General features: G+C 41.9%; 1 protein-coding gene across 2 annotated transcripts in view; it reads right to left on the minus strand.

The window, feature by feature from the left end:
- swap70b (switching B cell complex subunit SWAP70b) overlaps positions 1 to 17,108 on the minus strand; it is a 33,841-nt gene that overhangs the window by 15,086 nt on the left and 1,647 nt on the right. The window contains exons 2-7 of one of the 2 annotated variants that reach the window (XM_071525994.1): positions 15,825 to 15,965; positions 7,902 to 8,075; positions 5,809 to 6,036; positions 5,033 to 5,179; positions 3,295 to 3,403; positions 1,117 to 1,298 (exon numbers count right to left, since the gene is read on the minus strand). In XM_071525994.1, the coding sequence (XP_071382095.1) occupies positions 1,117 to 1,298; positions 3,295 to 3,403; positions 5,033 to 5,179; positions 5,809 to 6,036; positions 7,902 to 8,075; positions 15,825 to 15,965 (981 nt within the window). The remainder of the gene's footprint in view (positions 1 to 1,116; positions 1,299 to 3,294; positions 3,404 to 5,032; positions 5,180 to 5,808; positions 6,037 to 7,901; positions 8,076 to 15,824; positions 15,966 to 17,108) is intronic. The other variant, XM_071525995.1, reaches the window with a different exon arrangement.

Here is a 17,108-nt window from a genome sequence, read left to right on the forward strand (position 1 = left end):
GGAGTTAATGATACAATCAGAGCTTTCTGACAAGCCAGTCTTCCTACCAAAGAGAATGCTGTTGATGCAAAGCAGTATATATAAAGTTCCTGACTACTTATAATTTTCAGCATACATGTTCTCTCTCTTATCTTTCTTGTCTCCTTCTGCATGACGTCTGTAACACATTCACTCTGTCTTTCACACTCACACACTAATGCACACACACATATATGCCCTCCCACTCATTACCACACTCACTTCCCCCATCATTTCATTTATTGCATTAGGGCTAGTTTGATTTATTTTTATTTCCATTGCCTATCCAGTTGTGTCTGCAGTTTTGTTTGTCTTGAGGTGAGATGTTTTATGAGGCCCTAGTTTTTTTTATTTCACTTCCACAAATGAGCAATTTGAATCTCTTCTTTCTGTGTTTTTAAATCTGCATTTTGTCACTTTTTTTTTTTAATCACTTTGCTTTTATGTTTTATCTCTGTGCAGATGAACTAAGCGACTCAGCTTGATGCACATTTGTTTTGGCCTGGAGACTGACTTGACGGAAAAAAACAACCACAGCCTATGTCAACCAGTAGGCCGAGGATACTCAATGTAACATCATGCAGACCGAGCAGGCCTTGCTTGCTTCCCCACCTTATGTTCACAAGTCAGAAATCTTTGCCCCTTGCCATCTTGGATCACTCCTATCTTCTTCATGTAAGATAAATACTTCCACGCTGAAAAAGCTGTCCAGTGATTTTAACTTGTTTCCTATCAAGCTTATTTCATGATATTTTCAGTCAAATTATCTCACTGCACTGGCAGCTAATCTTGCTGGTTTCAATAAATTTCACTTGATACATGTCAAAATGAAGAAAATCTTGAAACAAGAAGCTTTCTCCAAGACAATTTACAAAGTGTCCTGAAAAAAGTGAAATTTGTTGAAACCGGTAAAATTTCACAAATAAAATCCTAAAATAAGCTTGACAAGTCTGGATACAAGATAAAATAAAATTTGTTTTTTTTTGGTCTGTTTTTGCAGTGCAAGGTTCCTCCCAAAGGGCACACATAAGGAAGAGATTCGACTGGAATCACGAGGGTTTTGGGAACATTTTTTAGCTCAGCGGGTGTTCTCCTAACCTTCCTCATGGCCTCCAGCTCCTGCTGCTTGGTCTCATTGGCGGTCTGCAGCTCCCTCATCCTCAGCTCCAGCTCCTCCTGCTCAGCCTGCTGCTTCAGACGTTGCTCCCGGCGTTTCTGCCGCGCCTCGCGGTGCGGCGCCGGCCGGCCCAGCCGCAGCAGGCTCACACAGGTCTGGATGGCTGGGAGGAAACACGGCGGAGGGATGAAGATGTTAGGACAACAGAATATTGACAAAAACATCATGCTGTTCATTTGTCTGTTATCTCTCATTTGTCTGTTGAATTATTTTTGAGATGTCTGTAATGTACTGTGAACGTTTTTGTATTGTCATTGTGTGGCTGTATGTTTTGTATACTTTTTGAAAAAACAGAAAAAAAAACATCATGCTGTGATTTTTTTTGGGTGAATATTGTGCTTGGGGTATGAGCTGGGATGCATGTGGGAGCAGCTTTATTGACATATTTTTTGTCAGTTTTTATAAAATGTAAAAGAAAAAGATGTGTGGTGGGAGAAAACAAGATGGTGCTTAATGTGAATACTCAATGTGAATTCTCAAGTCTTGTGTTTTTAAACTTACAGCAGTGATTTTGACATGTTTTCAATTAACTGTGTAGTCCTAATGGAGGTCCAGGTCAGGTAACACAGTGAAGAGACCTCTCTTTAAGAAATTATCTATACTCAGCATCTTTCAAGTAAACTTCCTCCTCACAGCACAGTTTGTCTTCAAAGCAATTTATCATCAGCTTCCCTCTACGTTCAATAGCTTCTTCAGAAAAGTGAAGAAAATCATAGTTACAATACAAGATGTAAGAGACAACTTTTGTTGCCTCTTACTCGAACATCCATGTTTCAGTTTAGTCTTCATTTTAGAGGAGCCAAAGTTTTCAATCAACTCCCTCCTCATTTCTTTGATCTCACACCCAATCTGTTTAAAAAAGCTGCCAAACAGTATTTATTTCACAATCATCATGTTTTCTGAGGTGATCATACCGCTGTCTCTTTTTTGGTATAATTAATTACTTCATGTTGTTGTTTTTTCTCTTTATCCCTTTACTCCCCTTTTCCTTCTCTTTTCTTTTTTTTTTTCGGTTTCTTTAAATATTCTTTTACTTATTTTCTACCTTTCCCCCTATTTATTTAACAGTATTACGTTACCTATTGATTTGTTTATATTGTTTTGTTCTTTCTAAACTTTTTGGGGGGTTTTATTACACTATATTGTATGATTGTTATTAAGGGAGACACTCAATAAGCCCCTCTGGGTTTCTTTGGTCTTCCTTGCACATGCTCTTTATGATGTTGGTATACATTATGGATATTTTGTTTGAACTACTCTTTTGTGCTAAATAAATAAAAAAATAAAAAAAAGAGTTGCAAGGCTTTGGATCAAACTCTTAACCACATGCTCTATCATAATGTGTGAGCCTCTCCCTCCCATCCTATTCTGATATAAGCATAACTACCCAATGTATTTAATATACTAATCTAGCAGGCTAAAAGATCTCATACTCCTATGCTTTATGAATAATTAAAAGGCTCTTTTATGACAGGCAGGAGCTTTGTGTGACTTATTGCTCTTGGCCTGGCACTTTCACATTTTTGTGAACCTGATACAAACAGTGATTCAGAGGGCAAACCATTGGAAATGAACTGAGACAACAAACATGTTGATGCTTAGCAATCAAAAACGGTATATATTTTAGTTTCCATATCCTGTATTAAAGGAAAAAAGAACAAATTTCATCTTGGACTTATATTTCTAATAATTTCCTTCTTGATTTACTCAGAAACCATTACTGTGATGCGTTTAAGCGTACTGCAGCAGTTTTTGCGAAGGCTGGGTTTTAAAGGATAAACAAAAACTGGTAGGAGAACTTGACAACTTTGAAATTAAATGATCTTGTAAGCAAATTTTACAAGAGAAACCCAAACACAGAATTGCGTGTGGCTTTGATAAACAGATGATGAACAGCTTTTCTTCTTTAGGTAAGGTTGAAAATAGTCACAAAGTTCACAGGCAGCAGTTGTGGGGAGTGAATTGTGAGTGAACAGTGAGTCACCTCATTGAGGCTTACAGCAGCAGAATTCAGTGATGATTAGTAGATGAGCAATGAGAGGAATAATAATCCCCATGATTTTTAGATTGAGAAAGAGCGACCTCAACACTTCTCTTACCTTGGATCCACTCCTGTTTCCTCTTCTTGTCCGAGGCGCTGATCTCAAAGCTTTTTTGTGCGCACTTGATGAAGAACAGGCACTTCTTTCCCTCCTTGTCTGGTAAAGACTGCAAGGAAGAACTGGATAAGTCACGAAGGACTACAGCAGCAGCGCTAATATGTGGTATGTGTTACCCCAAGGCTTAAAAATCCTTCTCTGACCTGACTCTTCTCCTGTATCTACATCTCACCTTCATCACTGAAGAAAAATAACATAACATGCCACCCCTTTATCCAAATTGCCTCAGTATGAGTGAATACATTTTCATGGATGTCCCCACTGGAAAACCCCTAACCTTGGTAGTGAGCTCAGTGATGTAACACACCCTCTGGCGGCCATATTGGAGGTCCTTATTGCTTGGGCAACAGTGGCTAAGAACAGACGACTGCTTTACTAAATGTACTATTCTCAACAGAGTTCAACATACAGAGTTAATTCCTGTGCTGTTTTTTACCTGATAACATTTTGAATCTGATCCATTTTATGTTTAGATGTTAGCTAAGTAGCCATAGTAGCCTATCTGGTTAGCTAATCATCAGTTTATTGTTCCCAGTGAGCACCAACTGGGATTACAACATCAACGTGTCACAAAACACAAATTTGTTTAATCATTTGATAATTTGTTCAGTTGTAGCTTGAAAGAGAGATGATATTGATCAGTGTGAAGGTATTTCTCTAAAGTCTTATTGCACTGGTAGGCGAAATGTGGTCTACACAAAGACATAATTTCAACGCATTTAATGTTTCATTTAAAATGTCATAAATATGGAACTATACAGGCTGTGTGCTGCCAACAAGAAGCTTCCAGGACATTGTAATGGGATACATTATTGTAAAATAAGAAATTGCGCTTACTGCTGTAATGCGCATGCGCAAGTACTTACGTGATACAGCTTTGACTACAACTGACACTGACAGAGTTAAGTGGTGTATATACTAAGGGTTATATACTAAAATATTTAATGCAAAATGCAGACCTCATAACCCCAATGTCTGTGGTTTGAATCTGGTTGTGGATTGTTGTTGCATGTCACCCCCCATCTCTCTCTCTCCCTTTATTTTTCCTGTTTTTGAATGTTGAACCTTCACATTTAGACCATATTTCACCGGTGTAATATCCCGGTGAAATATGGTCTAAATGTGAACGTTCAATCAACGTCTTCAAATAGTCAGTGAAAAAACTTTTGAACCTGTTTTGAACGTCTTTTCACCGGTGACCATTCATTTTTTAAACGTCTTTTCAATGGAAAAATGCTCACTGGGTTGTAAATAGTGATTTGCTAATGTATCTAGAAGACACTATCACTTGTAGTGGCTAGTAGTCACATTAATATCAGTTGCTTTGCTAATTAGCTTGCTAACTAGCTACCATTACTGAATGGATCTGCAACAATCTTTTTCAGGTATCTCTCTTTTTCTAGCTTGGTTGTTATATATTTACACATTATTTGCACACAGCCAATTCTCCAACTGACCTCCACAATAGTGCCAGATGTGGCTGCTAGGAGATTTGTGACACAATTGCAAAAACCTACATTCAGAACCAACTTCTCCTGGATTCAGCTGATCAGTGTATTTTATGCATATTTTGTACACTGTCAAACAGTTATTAGTGCTGCATTCCTAACTTTAAGAGCTGGTTTCAAATAAGAGGTGATCATTAAAGAGGTCTGGGGTCTAAGTGGGCGGTCCTTGCCTCGACACAGCAGTTTCCGTCCAATAGGATGTCGCCTTTCTTCTCGGCCAGGTCCTCCCCGACGTAGTAGGAGATGGAGTTCGGCTTCAGCAGGAACCAGCGCTCTGTCCAGTTCTTCCTCTTGTGACCCTTCTTCATCATGTAGCCCTGCAGACAGACACAAGCAAATGAGTCAGAATGTCATCCCTCTCTCTCCCAATCTCTCCTGCCTACTTTGAACTGTCATATAAAAGGTGAAAAACTGAATTTTCTAGCGCTGGCCTCACCCCCCTCTCATCGCCGCATGCCGCTTCTCCTTCTTTTTGTTTCTCTCTGTTTGCTTCTGTCATTATTGTTGCCCATGACTCTGTCAATGTTTTGCCCGGCACCTATTGCACGATAAGCCGTCCTGGGGGGGGGATCCCTATTTGCCTCAGCCCGCCCAAGGTTTCTTCCAAGTTTTCCTACTAAGGTTTTTCTTGGGAGCTTTTCCTTGTGTGCATTTAGGGTCTAAGGCTGGGGTGCCGGGTAGGTTAGTCTATGTAGATTGTTTGTCTTGCTAAATCTGCTCTTGCCTACCTGTGTTTTTTTTGCTATGTTTTTCTTACATAACTTTGTTCACCATTGATTGTATTTAGTTAGACCTAGCTAGACACATTCTCTGTAAAGTCCTCTGAGACATGCTTGTGATAAAGGGCTATATAAATAAACTTGACTTGACTTGACTTCATTATTCCAATTAAAGTACAGCCGCTGCACACCGCCTAACGTTGACTTGGCCCCAGCTTGATGCCAACCTGTTTGAGGACGTCCATGATGAGCTCCTGGTAGACGTCGTTGATGCCCATGGACAGGGTCTGGCGGTCCATGCCCTTGCTGAAGTGTCCCGAGCCCACCACGCTGATGAGCTCCCAGGCATTCAGGGACTGCTGCTTGGCGTTCAGCTCCAGCTTGTAGTCCTCGAAGCGCTCCTCCACCCAGCTGCCGCCCATCGCCTCCGTCAGCTTACGCAGGAAGTACTCGATCTGTGCCGGGGAGATACACACACACACACACACACACACACACACACACACAATCACACAAGAGCATATGGCGGTGCATCACCAAACCACAAACAAACCAAATACACATACACAGGCCAAATAAAGACACCAACGTGATTTTTCTGTTTTTTTCCACAAGGGTTTTATTGTTCATCCCTATTGGGAGATAACTGTTACTGTCCTGCTTTTTATTCCATGTTCATCCTAGTTTACTGTTAAGGGACAAATGTTCTCTAAGGGAACTGAGGGCAGCGTATAAAGTTAGATTTCTTTTGTAAACAGCCTCCCAGCGATACGGCTCGGACGTTCGTTATGCCCAACAATAAATCCTGCAGCATTTGTGGAACAGGAAGCTGGAAACTTCCTTTTCTGCTCTTGAGCAACGGACTGGGTGTTCCTTTTAAAGTAGCCAGTTATTGTACCAGCGGAGCCCAACACATATACAGAGGCGTGACCAAAACATCCCACTGACCCTCACATCCAAGTAAATGTTGTTAGTGTTGTCAGAGAAATGATTCCTGCTGCCCTACCCATTGTTTTATCTGATAAAACAAGAGGTATTTTAAACGACTCATGATCAGGGCGGGAAATTAACACCAGCCACCAGACAAACACTGGTAAATTTTGTCTCTGTTTGGAACCTGTCTACTCGCCCTACTTCGCCCAACCACTATTGAGGCCAGTGGTTAATTTTGGGGATTTATCAGCCACTGTGGCCAGTAGACAGCAAACTTTATAGGTCAGAGCAGTATGTTGGTGTCGCTCTTTGTGGTTTTTGTATGGGTTGTGTATATTTCCTTGTAGGCCTCTTGGCCACAATATGGCTAATGGGCTGATTGACTGATTGAGTCCACCTATCAGCCTCATTCCTATTGGCTACCGCCAGTAGGCTGGTTGCCTATTTGGAGCCAACGTGAAAAACATGGAAGTAGTGCTGATGATGGTCTGAGGACCGAAACGTTCACCTTTTTTTCTCACTTAGTCACCTTTTTCACTATGTAAATAAATCATCTATTTTTGCATCCAATGAGCCTCAATAGTTTTTGTCAGTGTGCGGGCTTTTTCTGATCATATTGGACTGTTATGCTGGCCTCTCGCACCTGGCCCACTCCTTAGTAAGCCTTGAGTCAAGAGCGCAAACTTTTTTGATAATATTTGCTCTTTGTGGTTAAGACACCCATCTCTAGATCAAAGTCTCAGCTTTCCTGCTGTCTGTCTGATTAACAGAAAATGCTGGAGGTGATGGACTGCCCACTCTCCTATAGAGTTACAGAGTTATGCTACTTTCACATAGGATGCGATAACTCTACTCTCTGCGCTCTAAACCCATTATTTCCAATGGGTCGTGCTGTACTGTACACAAACGGATTTTCGCTCACTGCATCCAACTCGGAGCCCTTGTGCCTAAAGTTCAACCTAGATAAACTTTTCCTCCGCACACGGCGATGAAACCCTCATGTGTCCAATAGAAACAAAAAGGGAAGTAGCCGGCCAGGAAGGGAAGAAAATGGAGGAAAAACTTTATTCCAGCAGGATCAGAATTTCCAGAATTATAGAAAACGAGTCTGTTGTATAGGGACTTAAGTGGAAAAGCTCTCTCCTTGAAGCATGTTTCTAACCAAGCGGTCATGCCAGGTGTGTTTACAAATGCAGTGGAGAATTATAGCGATCTAGGAATGGCTCCTCCCCCTGCTTCTCGACAGCTCCGCCTATTTTTTTTCACGCTATCCCGACATCCCCAAACATCTAGTCAAGAGTTGAGCTGTACAAAAGCGCAGAGCAAACCGCATCCTATCTGAAAGTTGTGTTAAATTTTGGGGGCGGCGCTGTAAAGAAACACTCACCTCCTCGGTGACCATGGTCAGCGGGTATCTGTCCTCGGACAAGAAGTTGAAGATGCACCAGATCTTGAAGGCGTCGTCGTTGGAGATGATCAGGTGGGTCCGGTCCAGGTTCTTCCTGGCGCACAGGGTCCAGCACATCCTGTTGAAGTCCTGAAGGTCAAAGTTGTCCTTCACCTGCAGTAGAGGAGGAGGACAGCTGTGGTGAGGGCGTCCAGTGAGTCATGGGTTCATGTTCATGGCAAAAGAAAGGTGTTTTTTTCAGGCAGTATGGAGGCGTAGTGAGGGGGGAGACGTCCTTCAACTGGATGACCCAGGTACACTGCAAAAAATCTCCACCTCAACAAGTCATTTAGCCTATTATTGAGTCCTAAAATCATTACTTTCTTAAAACAAGTGAAAAAATCTACCAGTGGGGTTAGATAATTTAACTTGTTTCCAGTGCAAATGCAACTTCTTTCAAGAATTTTGTAGAATCAAGTGTCATATTTCTCTCTTTCTTTCTTTCTTTCTTTCTTTCCTGAAACAAGTGAAACTGCATTGTAAACAAGTTAGTTATCTCACTCCATTTGCATAATTTTTCTCTTGTTTTAAGAAAAATTTGAAGACTGAATATGAGACTAAATGACTTGTTAAGATAGATGTTTTTTACAGTGTAGAAACCTCTGTGTTGGCAAGCATCTGCCCTGCTGAAGCATCCTGCAGTAAAACCTGAACCTGTAGCTATTAACGCTGACCTCTGACCTCTATGTGGAGGGGGGGCAAGCGAAATGAGAATCATTACTTTCATTATTACTTTACTAAAGTGATGTTGAACATTTGGGTTGTGTAGCTTCCTGGCCATGATAAAACCCCCAAATCAGTTATCTGTTGCTCCGGTAGAGACGATTGGAGAATTGAGTTTTTTTTCCTCTCTCCATTCACTGCCATTGTATGGAGGAACAGGTCTGAAAATCACACTTCTGGCAGATTCTGACAAGTGTAACCTTAGTCCTCTAATCCGGTCAGAGGAAACTTATGCCGATGGAACAAAGAGAATTACGTTTATCAATAATTGTAAATAGGCAGAAAAAGGTGGGAGACTGGACTTTGACAAAGTAGATTCTGACGATATATAAAAAACAAGTCTCTTTTTTAGGGTTAGGTTAGGTGATTTTCAGACCTGTTCCTCCATGCAACAGCATCGAAAGGAGAGAGAATAAAACACTATTCTCCAATCATCTCTACCAGAGCAACAGATAACAGAGAAGAGATTTTGGGGTTATATCATGGCCAGGAAGCTACACAACCCAAAGTACTAGCAAAGGTCCACACCACTTTATACAGACCAGGGGTTGTGTTTTATTTTTGAGAGACAAGAAAGATGAGAGACAGAGAGAGAGAGAGAGGGGGGACGACATGCGACAAAGGTCTTGAGTCAGACTTCAACCCACAATATCCTGAAAACACGGTGTGCACCTTCGCCTGCTAAGCCACCAGTACACACTACAGGCTTTTCACTCTTTTCTTTATATAACTTTAAAGCATGCTATTTTTTTTCCAGTATGCTTTTAACGGAGATGGCATGAATCCTGCCGACGCTGCCAATGCCAAACTGTCAAGACGAGTGTGAAAGGACAAAAAGTGGGCTCTGTTTAGGTGTTTTTTTTGTGTTTTTTTTTAGCTCTGGGGCTCAAATTCCAGAGCAGAAAGGGAGGAAAACTCTTGAAAAGGTACAATCAGTGCTGTGGAGGGGAAATGTTTTCTTCTAGCCGGTGAACAGTAGCGTAGCCATGGAGATTCCTGGCAGGCTGACTATGCAATCGTGTGGATTAGGAGCACATCTCGTCCTGCTGGCTCTCGTCCCGTCAAGCACCACCCCCCCACCCCCCCACTCCCTCCCTCCCTCCCTCCCTCCCCCCAAACAACTTGTACCCAACTCCAACGTTCACTCTAGTTACAAAAATGAACCGAACATTTCAACTACAAAGATAATTCTCAAAACCTAATGTCCTAAATGTTCCTGAAACTGCACTCTGGAAGCATCACATTCATAGACTATGTTTGATTTTGGCTATTTGAAGCCACTATTACCATAAACACTGATCCATAGGAAGAAATGAGAGAGGGCAGGCAGCGATGCAGAACCTGGTCTCACAGCCCCAGATGTTCCCTCCCACACATGCATGGGCACAGTGAAGATAATACTAAAAACTGTTACAGATAGCTAGTCATGTATGTAAGCAGTGATAATGTGAATTGGTGCTTGAAGAGGAATGCCACTCAATTAAAAACATTTTTTATAAAATCACCAGTTCATCTTATGGCACGTGACAGCCCTATTACTATTTTGCCTTAGTATTTAATTGGGTTGGTGCTCATCAGGCATAATAAGATATCATAAGTGCATTATAAACAGACTGTGACCTCAGGATACTAATTACTATAGTCACAAGGCTCCCACACTCACTTGGACATTGAATTCAATAAAGTTTCAATGGCTTTCAAGGTCTTGTTTGGTGAAATTCAAGGCCCCAAAATTTTGGGGTAAGACCTGACATTGGTCAAAATTAGACATTATAGAGGGCTCATTTTAGAGAGAGAGAGAGAGAGAGAGAGGGAGTGAGAGGGGGAGAGAGAGAGAGAGAGAGAGAGAGAGAGAGAGAGAGAGAGAGAGAGAGAGAGAGAGAGAGAGAGAGCGAGCTGAGGCATACTGATGAATTTGGGTGCTATAAGAAATGAAATACTTTCAATGCCATCCAATCATTTAAAAAAAAACCTTTAAGGCCTTATTTTATTTTTTAAATCCACAAACGTATCATATCATAATACACACACTATCTAAAGGGTTGAATACTTCATAGGGCGAGTGTATAGTCAATGACGATGTTCAACTGAATGTAATTTTCTGATGTTTGTCTGCTGATTATACTGTAAGAAACGTCTCTCTCTGCTTCTGATGGTCTTATAATCTGTTTGTAATGCATCACCATGCACTTCAGTTTAACTGTTACCCAACTTTCCATCAGAGAGCCAGCAGGTCTCTGATCTGTGATGTCACACCAATGTACAGCCTGGAGTTGCTCCATTGACTTTAAATAGGAAGACTGAGTTTATGGAGTCATACACTGTTTGCCTTCGTCTAAGATCTCCAGCAGAAAATGTACCACACCCCATAGAATATAATCCTGGATACTTTCACAGTCACCGTTTCCCATTTTTTTACACTCTTTATGCAGTGTGTGTGTGTGTGTGTGTGTGTGTGTGTGTGTGTGCGTGCGTGTGTGTGTGTTTCTGGGCAAGGCAGACAGAAGAGAATGAATGCAGTGAGGTAGTCTGAACTTTTCTACGGTTTTTGGCCATACACAGGATCTGATGTAACTCCCCCTTGTGCTAATTTAGGGTGAGAGTCTATGTTGAAACCTAGCTTGGAAGTTTAAGAGCTGGAGCGTCTCTGCGGTTATCAGTGTGGGCGCCTCCCATCACAGATGTTTCGTCATCAGACAGTATTTCAGAGCTGAAATCTGCTTATGTTCCCCTCTGGGAATATTTTACTGATACCAAATATTGACCCTAATAAAACAACATCCACTTCTTCCCTTTTCTTTTCTCATTATTCAGCAACATGACTGTCTCTCTTGGTGTGAGAACAGCAGGCAGGCAGGCAGGAATGAGGAATAATGAGCCATAGTTGTTATGTTAAGAAGCAGGTGGCTGGCCTTGGCTAAATCAGCTCGCTCTTTTTTAGACCTGCGGTTTTGAATGAGTCAGCGGCAGCGAACACGAAGCCTGCCTCCAGTGAGAAACGCTGGCAGCACTACGACACATGGGAGGGGACAGTCGTGAAGTTGTGAAAGTAGGATTTGTTATGAAAGCTCTTTTGTCTCACATTGTTGTGTCATGCTCGTCTCGTTTTTTTCACTCTCCATGCGAGTGGCTCGTTTACCCTCTCTCTCTCTCTCTCTCTCGTTCTCTCTATTCCTCTTCTCACTCCTTCCGTCAATGTCACTCTCTCACTCTCCGCACCTCAACAATGAGGGCCTTGTCAGCGCTGCCTCCCCTCCTCTCCACTGACACATGTTCATTAGAATTCACTGGCCAGTGGAGTCAGACAGGATCCGAGCACCGGCCTTATCTCCTGCATCCCGGGGCCTGGGAGAGAGAGATCCCCTCGCCGCAGGAATTACAACTCACCCAGGCTTGATAGGGCTGTTCATCAAGACCAACGACTCAGTGATTACTTGGCCAGGTGCTGAGATTTCTGGCTTTCAAAACTCACTTTCTGACCTGGGAACAAAAACTCCCCACCTATTAGAATTTCAAGGCACTTACAAAGGAACATGATCTGCCTACTGGGCATTAAAAAGGATTGCAGAGCAAGAGGCAAAGTGACGAGCATTATCAGAACCATTAGCTTATAACAGTGGTTCTCAACGTGGGGTCCAGGGACCACCAGGGGTCCTTGAGGGGGTTCCAGGGGGTCCCCAGCAAATTGATGAATTGTTAAACTTCAGCATCATTTCATTTACAAGAAGTTAACACAATTAGAGAATGTAGAAGAACGACTGTTTTGATCATAGTTTCACTGTTATCTCTCTGCCTACAATACAGATAGTCTTTTGGACAAAATCATATCTAACAATACAAATATTATCAGATTTGGGTTTGAGAGACAAAATCTCATCAAATGGGGGTCTGTGGCTCTGATGTGGACTAAATTAGGGGTCCTTGATATGAAAAAGGTTGAGAATCACTGGCTTATAAAACACAAATATGCTATAACTAAACCATAGACTATAAATACATGAAAGGGGGAAACAATATGAGCACAGCGTCCTGATATGTTTAATAAAGGCAGGTCAGGTATCGGCTCTTTTCACAAACATGGCTGACGTTCTGCCGCAGAGTTTAGATCGGTTCTCACCAATGCCAGCAATGTTAAAAAATCTAAATTTCTGTCGCCTCTAACTCTGTCTGTGATCAATTATGTATTTTGTGTATTTTTCAACATAGCGTATAACACAATACAGCTGTTGTCATTGACACAGCTTTCTGTATAATAAATATAATATATATATAAATATATATAATAAATACCAACAGCACAGAAATTGGCATTAACCTTGATCTCTCTCTCTCTCTCTCTCTCTCTCTCTCTCTCTCTCTCTCTCTCTCTCTCTCTCTCTCTCTCTCTCTCTCTCTCTCTCTCTCTCTCTCTCTCTCTCTCTCTCTCTCTCTCTCTCTCTCTCTCTCTCCTCTCTCTCTCTCTCTCTCTCTCTCTCTCTCTCTCTCTCTCTCTCTCTCTCTCTCTCTGGTCAGAGGAGGTCAGTTGTTTCGGTGGAATGCTACGCTCCATCTAACCACTAAGTGCAGCAGGTTTTCTGTCTCTCTTCTGACTCAGCAGATGCCTGTCGCCACAAAATGATAAACATTCACATTTTGGGTGTCGGGTGTCGTTTATGAGTATAATATCACACTGGAGTGACAGATCTGCGTTAGTGACACACTCCTTAGGAACGAATGTTTCAGACGAGCTGAATTGTCGGTGGGTGGCCTTTTATTTTCCACTGCATTGTTAATGTAACTGACAAGTGGAATGAGTCAGGGGGGATGAGGGTGACACACACCCACACACTCTATCCCTACTTCCCATCCGCAATGCCTGTACAATGCACACACATATACACACATACATACACACACACACACACACACACAGAAGGAAATGTGATTTTTTGGGGTGTTTTTTTCAGGATTCCAGTTGTTCTGGACCAACAACTCCCATTCATTTGTAATATAGGACTATTGTTTTCCTGCTTCTTGTGTACCTGATCGCAACACACACACACACACACACACACACACACACACACACACAAATAGTCTCCCTCTGAGACCGGGTGGAGTTTCCTTGGGAGCGGGTTGTGAGCAGTTGAATGCATTGACCGACGCCCTCGCTCTCTATATAGCCCAGTCACCTCCACTTCAATGGGTGGGTGGAGTGGTTTTGTGTGTGTGTGTGTGTGTGTGTGTGTGGAGGGGAAGGGGTGACCGGGGGGGTGGGGTGGGGGCTAACATTTGCCCATGACGTCATTTCTGTCTTCCTGAAACCTCTCTTGAATTCACATTGCTGGAGGAAAGGGTCCTTGATGAAGTGACGAGTGCAGCCGATGCCACATGAAAGCATGTGTTGCTGCGTCAGAGAGGAATGACGCAACGTTGCTGGCTGTTAGACACATTGTGAATCCCTCTACTGTCTTAACAGAGCCGGAAGGAAGAACTCATGGGGTAACCTTGAAGAAAAAATCCCAAAGTTGCTCAGAAGAGGCCGGCTCTTGCAATAATCATGAAAAAAACACAAAATGACACCAAATCATGATCATTTATGGTCAAGGTGTCACGACCATGACATCAGCAACTATCCTCTTAGAAACCCTTGATGGCAACAGCATGCGTGTTTGACATTCACAAGATGCCACAGGCAGTTTGCGTGGAGATCCATGCGATACAGTTTCATAACGTCTCAAAGGAAATCTCTGACTGTGTAGAAATAATATCACAAAAACTCTGAGACAACAAGCATAGGCCTAACCCTTGATAACACAAGAGAAGCACCGCAATCCCTTCTGATATCGCACAAGAGTCCAGCAGTAACATTGCAAGCGGCAAAAACAATGATTATAATTCATCATAGTAATATGTCCTTGAAGAGTCGAGCTTATTTATGAGTCAAAGATGAGACAAGCTAAAAAAAGAAATAAATTAAGATCTAAAGAGAGGGGAGAGGACCTTTGTGACCCTCAAGAGAAACTATTTGTGATGTCACACTCACAACAGAATTCCGACCCCGTTTGCCACGGTAACCCCTCAAGAAACTCCTTTATGATATCATGCAAGAATTCCAAACATTCACTTGGGACAAAGGGAATTCCATGGGAGTTTGCCTTTCATGACATCATAAAGGGAAAGACTTTCACTTGTCATGATGCTCAGCAGAACAATCGCCGCCGCTCCATTCATATTGTGACCCTATATGACATCACTACAGAAATGAAAATGAGGAATCGAATGAATTATCTCAATGATCAAGAAATGGTCTTGTGTGGGTGCTAAACATGGTGGATTGATGGATGTATCGACAACAGAGGTTGAGAGTGTGCCACCAGCACAATATACCAATACTACATATCAATCAATAGACTTTTATGCTCCACTAGTCCTCTAAAACATTTTGCCGTCAATGCCACAAATGAAAAGTCCTAGGAACTTGTAGAATACAAGAACTGCAGTAAGGCTTTCAACAGGAGACACAACACTGCATCTCCTGTCAGTCTTGTTGTGATCCTTGTATTTTTTTTGTAATGCTTTTTTACTCCCATTAATGTGTCATAATCCATGTAAAGTGATGAAGGGACAATTAGAGTGGTTGACAGACTTTGCCCACAATGAACCTGGGATACAAATTCACCATTCACCAATATGGTTTCCTCTATGGTATAATATGGAGAAATCAAGTTATATATTGTCTTTGTTGGATGAAAACTTAATCTTCAATTGAAGGATTGCATTCTCAACACTTGGGTTTATTAAACCCTTTTAAAACCCACTGGATAAACTCAAAAAACAAGGCTGTTTTCTGAGATGGGCAACTGTTCCTGAAAAGATGACATTTTGGAGATACAAGGATTTAACCCGACAACAGATCTGGGTGCTGGGCTTTGACCCTTTGCACTCCTTACTATTGGTTTCTTTTAATGTTGCCAATAAAGAATTTGAGCTTATTCTATTGTTCCACTCATTGTAAGAGGCTCTGGATAAAAACATAGACTAAATGCGTCAAATATTATGTAAATGTTGGCTGACTTGAACTTTGGATACCAATGCCACACTTTGTTGTCATAGTAACTCCTGCAGTCTTATTGAAGTTTATCAGTGCTGTTGTCTGACCTTGTCCAGGATGAACTTGTTCAGGTACGGCATGTAACCCTGGTTGGAGACTGGGCCTTCATCGTCGTCTTTAAAATGCTCCTCCAGCGCCACAGGGTCATGTGGGATCTTCATCACTGTACACAAGTTGTGGGACAGCACCTGGAATGATGGAAAAATATATGAGTTTTATACACTATGTACACACTTTGGAGAACACATCATGACCTAAAGTTCATCATTCAATAGGAAATGAAATACAGAGGATGCTGTGACCGTCTCTAAAGTTTTATAAATTTGTCGCCCAAAGATTCAAGCTACTTAATATCTGCTAAAGTAGGTCCATACTATTTAGTTACCTAAGTACAATACTTTCTTTCAAATTATTTTGTAAGAGTAGGTGCCATATTTTTCATATGGTGGATGTTTCATTTCACACAGAGACTCCTCACATGCAGATAGTCACACTAGTGAACAAATTATTGATAAAGCCATCTGTTCCCAGACTGAACAAGTCTCTGCTCAGTGAGGTGAAAGACTGATAAGTCTAAACATCTGGTACTGGAAGGAGTGCTTATCATGTAGTCAGACATTCATGGATGAACTGGATCTGTGTTTGATCCCTTGTGCTGTTAAACAAGGATAAAGAATTACATAGAAACCTGGCTTGGATGAATGGAGGACGAAGATGAACTTAATGCATTCCAGGAGTTATTTTGTGATGAAGTGTTGTAATTTTACCTTTTTATTGTACCCACTTTCCCTCAACCTGCCTCGTCTACTTCTACTTCAGTAAATGATTTCCTACAATTCCCAGAATGCCTTTCAACAACCCCTAGAGAAGGGATGTGAACTTGTTGCATTCAGCTGGGGGTTAAAACCATCCATGAGTCACGCCCCGTACTCTACACACAACATGTCTTGTGGCTGCATTGCATTCTGGTCCATTGAGGCTACTGTCAGTGGAGAAATTGGTCTCTCTGCCTCTTCCACGATAGATTTCTCCCTGTATGATTGTTGAACGTCGGTGCAAAATGCTGAGTCTAGAACAGAGACGGGCAATCATGTGCCATGGAGGGCCAAGAGTCTGCAGGTTTTCATTCCAACCAAAGACAACACAAGATGATTTCACTGATTATCACAGCTAATGCAGTGTTTGGCTGGAATGAAAACCTGCAGACCATTGGCCCTCCATGGCACATGGACATGGACTGACACCAAAACCTGACACTTACTGTTGACCTTTTAAAACAGCTGAAAACTTCCTGCTATCAAACTCCATTATAGCTGCGCTGGAAATATCTC

Source organism: Centroberyx affinis, unplaced genomic scaffold, assembly GCF_046629955.1.
Source record: "Centroberyx affinis isolate AG114_WGS23_722 - 3 ecotype Tasmania unplaced genomic scaffold, CSIRO-AGI_Caff_v1 ptg001376l_1, whole genome shotgun sequence".
NCBI classification, from domain to species: Eukaryota; Metazoa; Chordata; class Actinopteri; order Beryciformes; family Berycidae; genus Centroberyx; species Centroberyx affinis.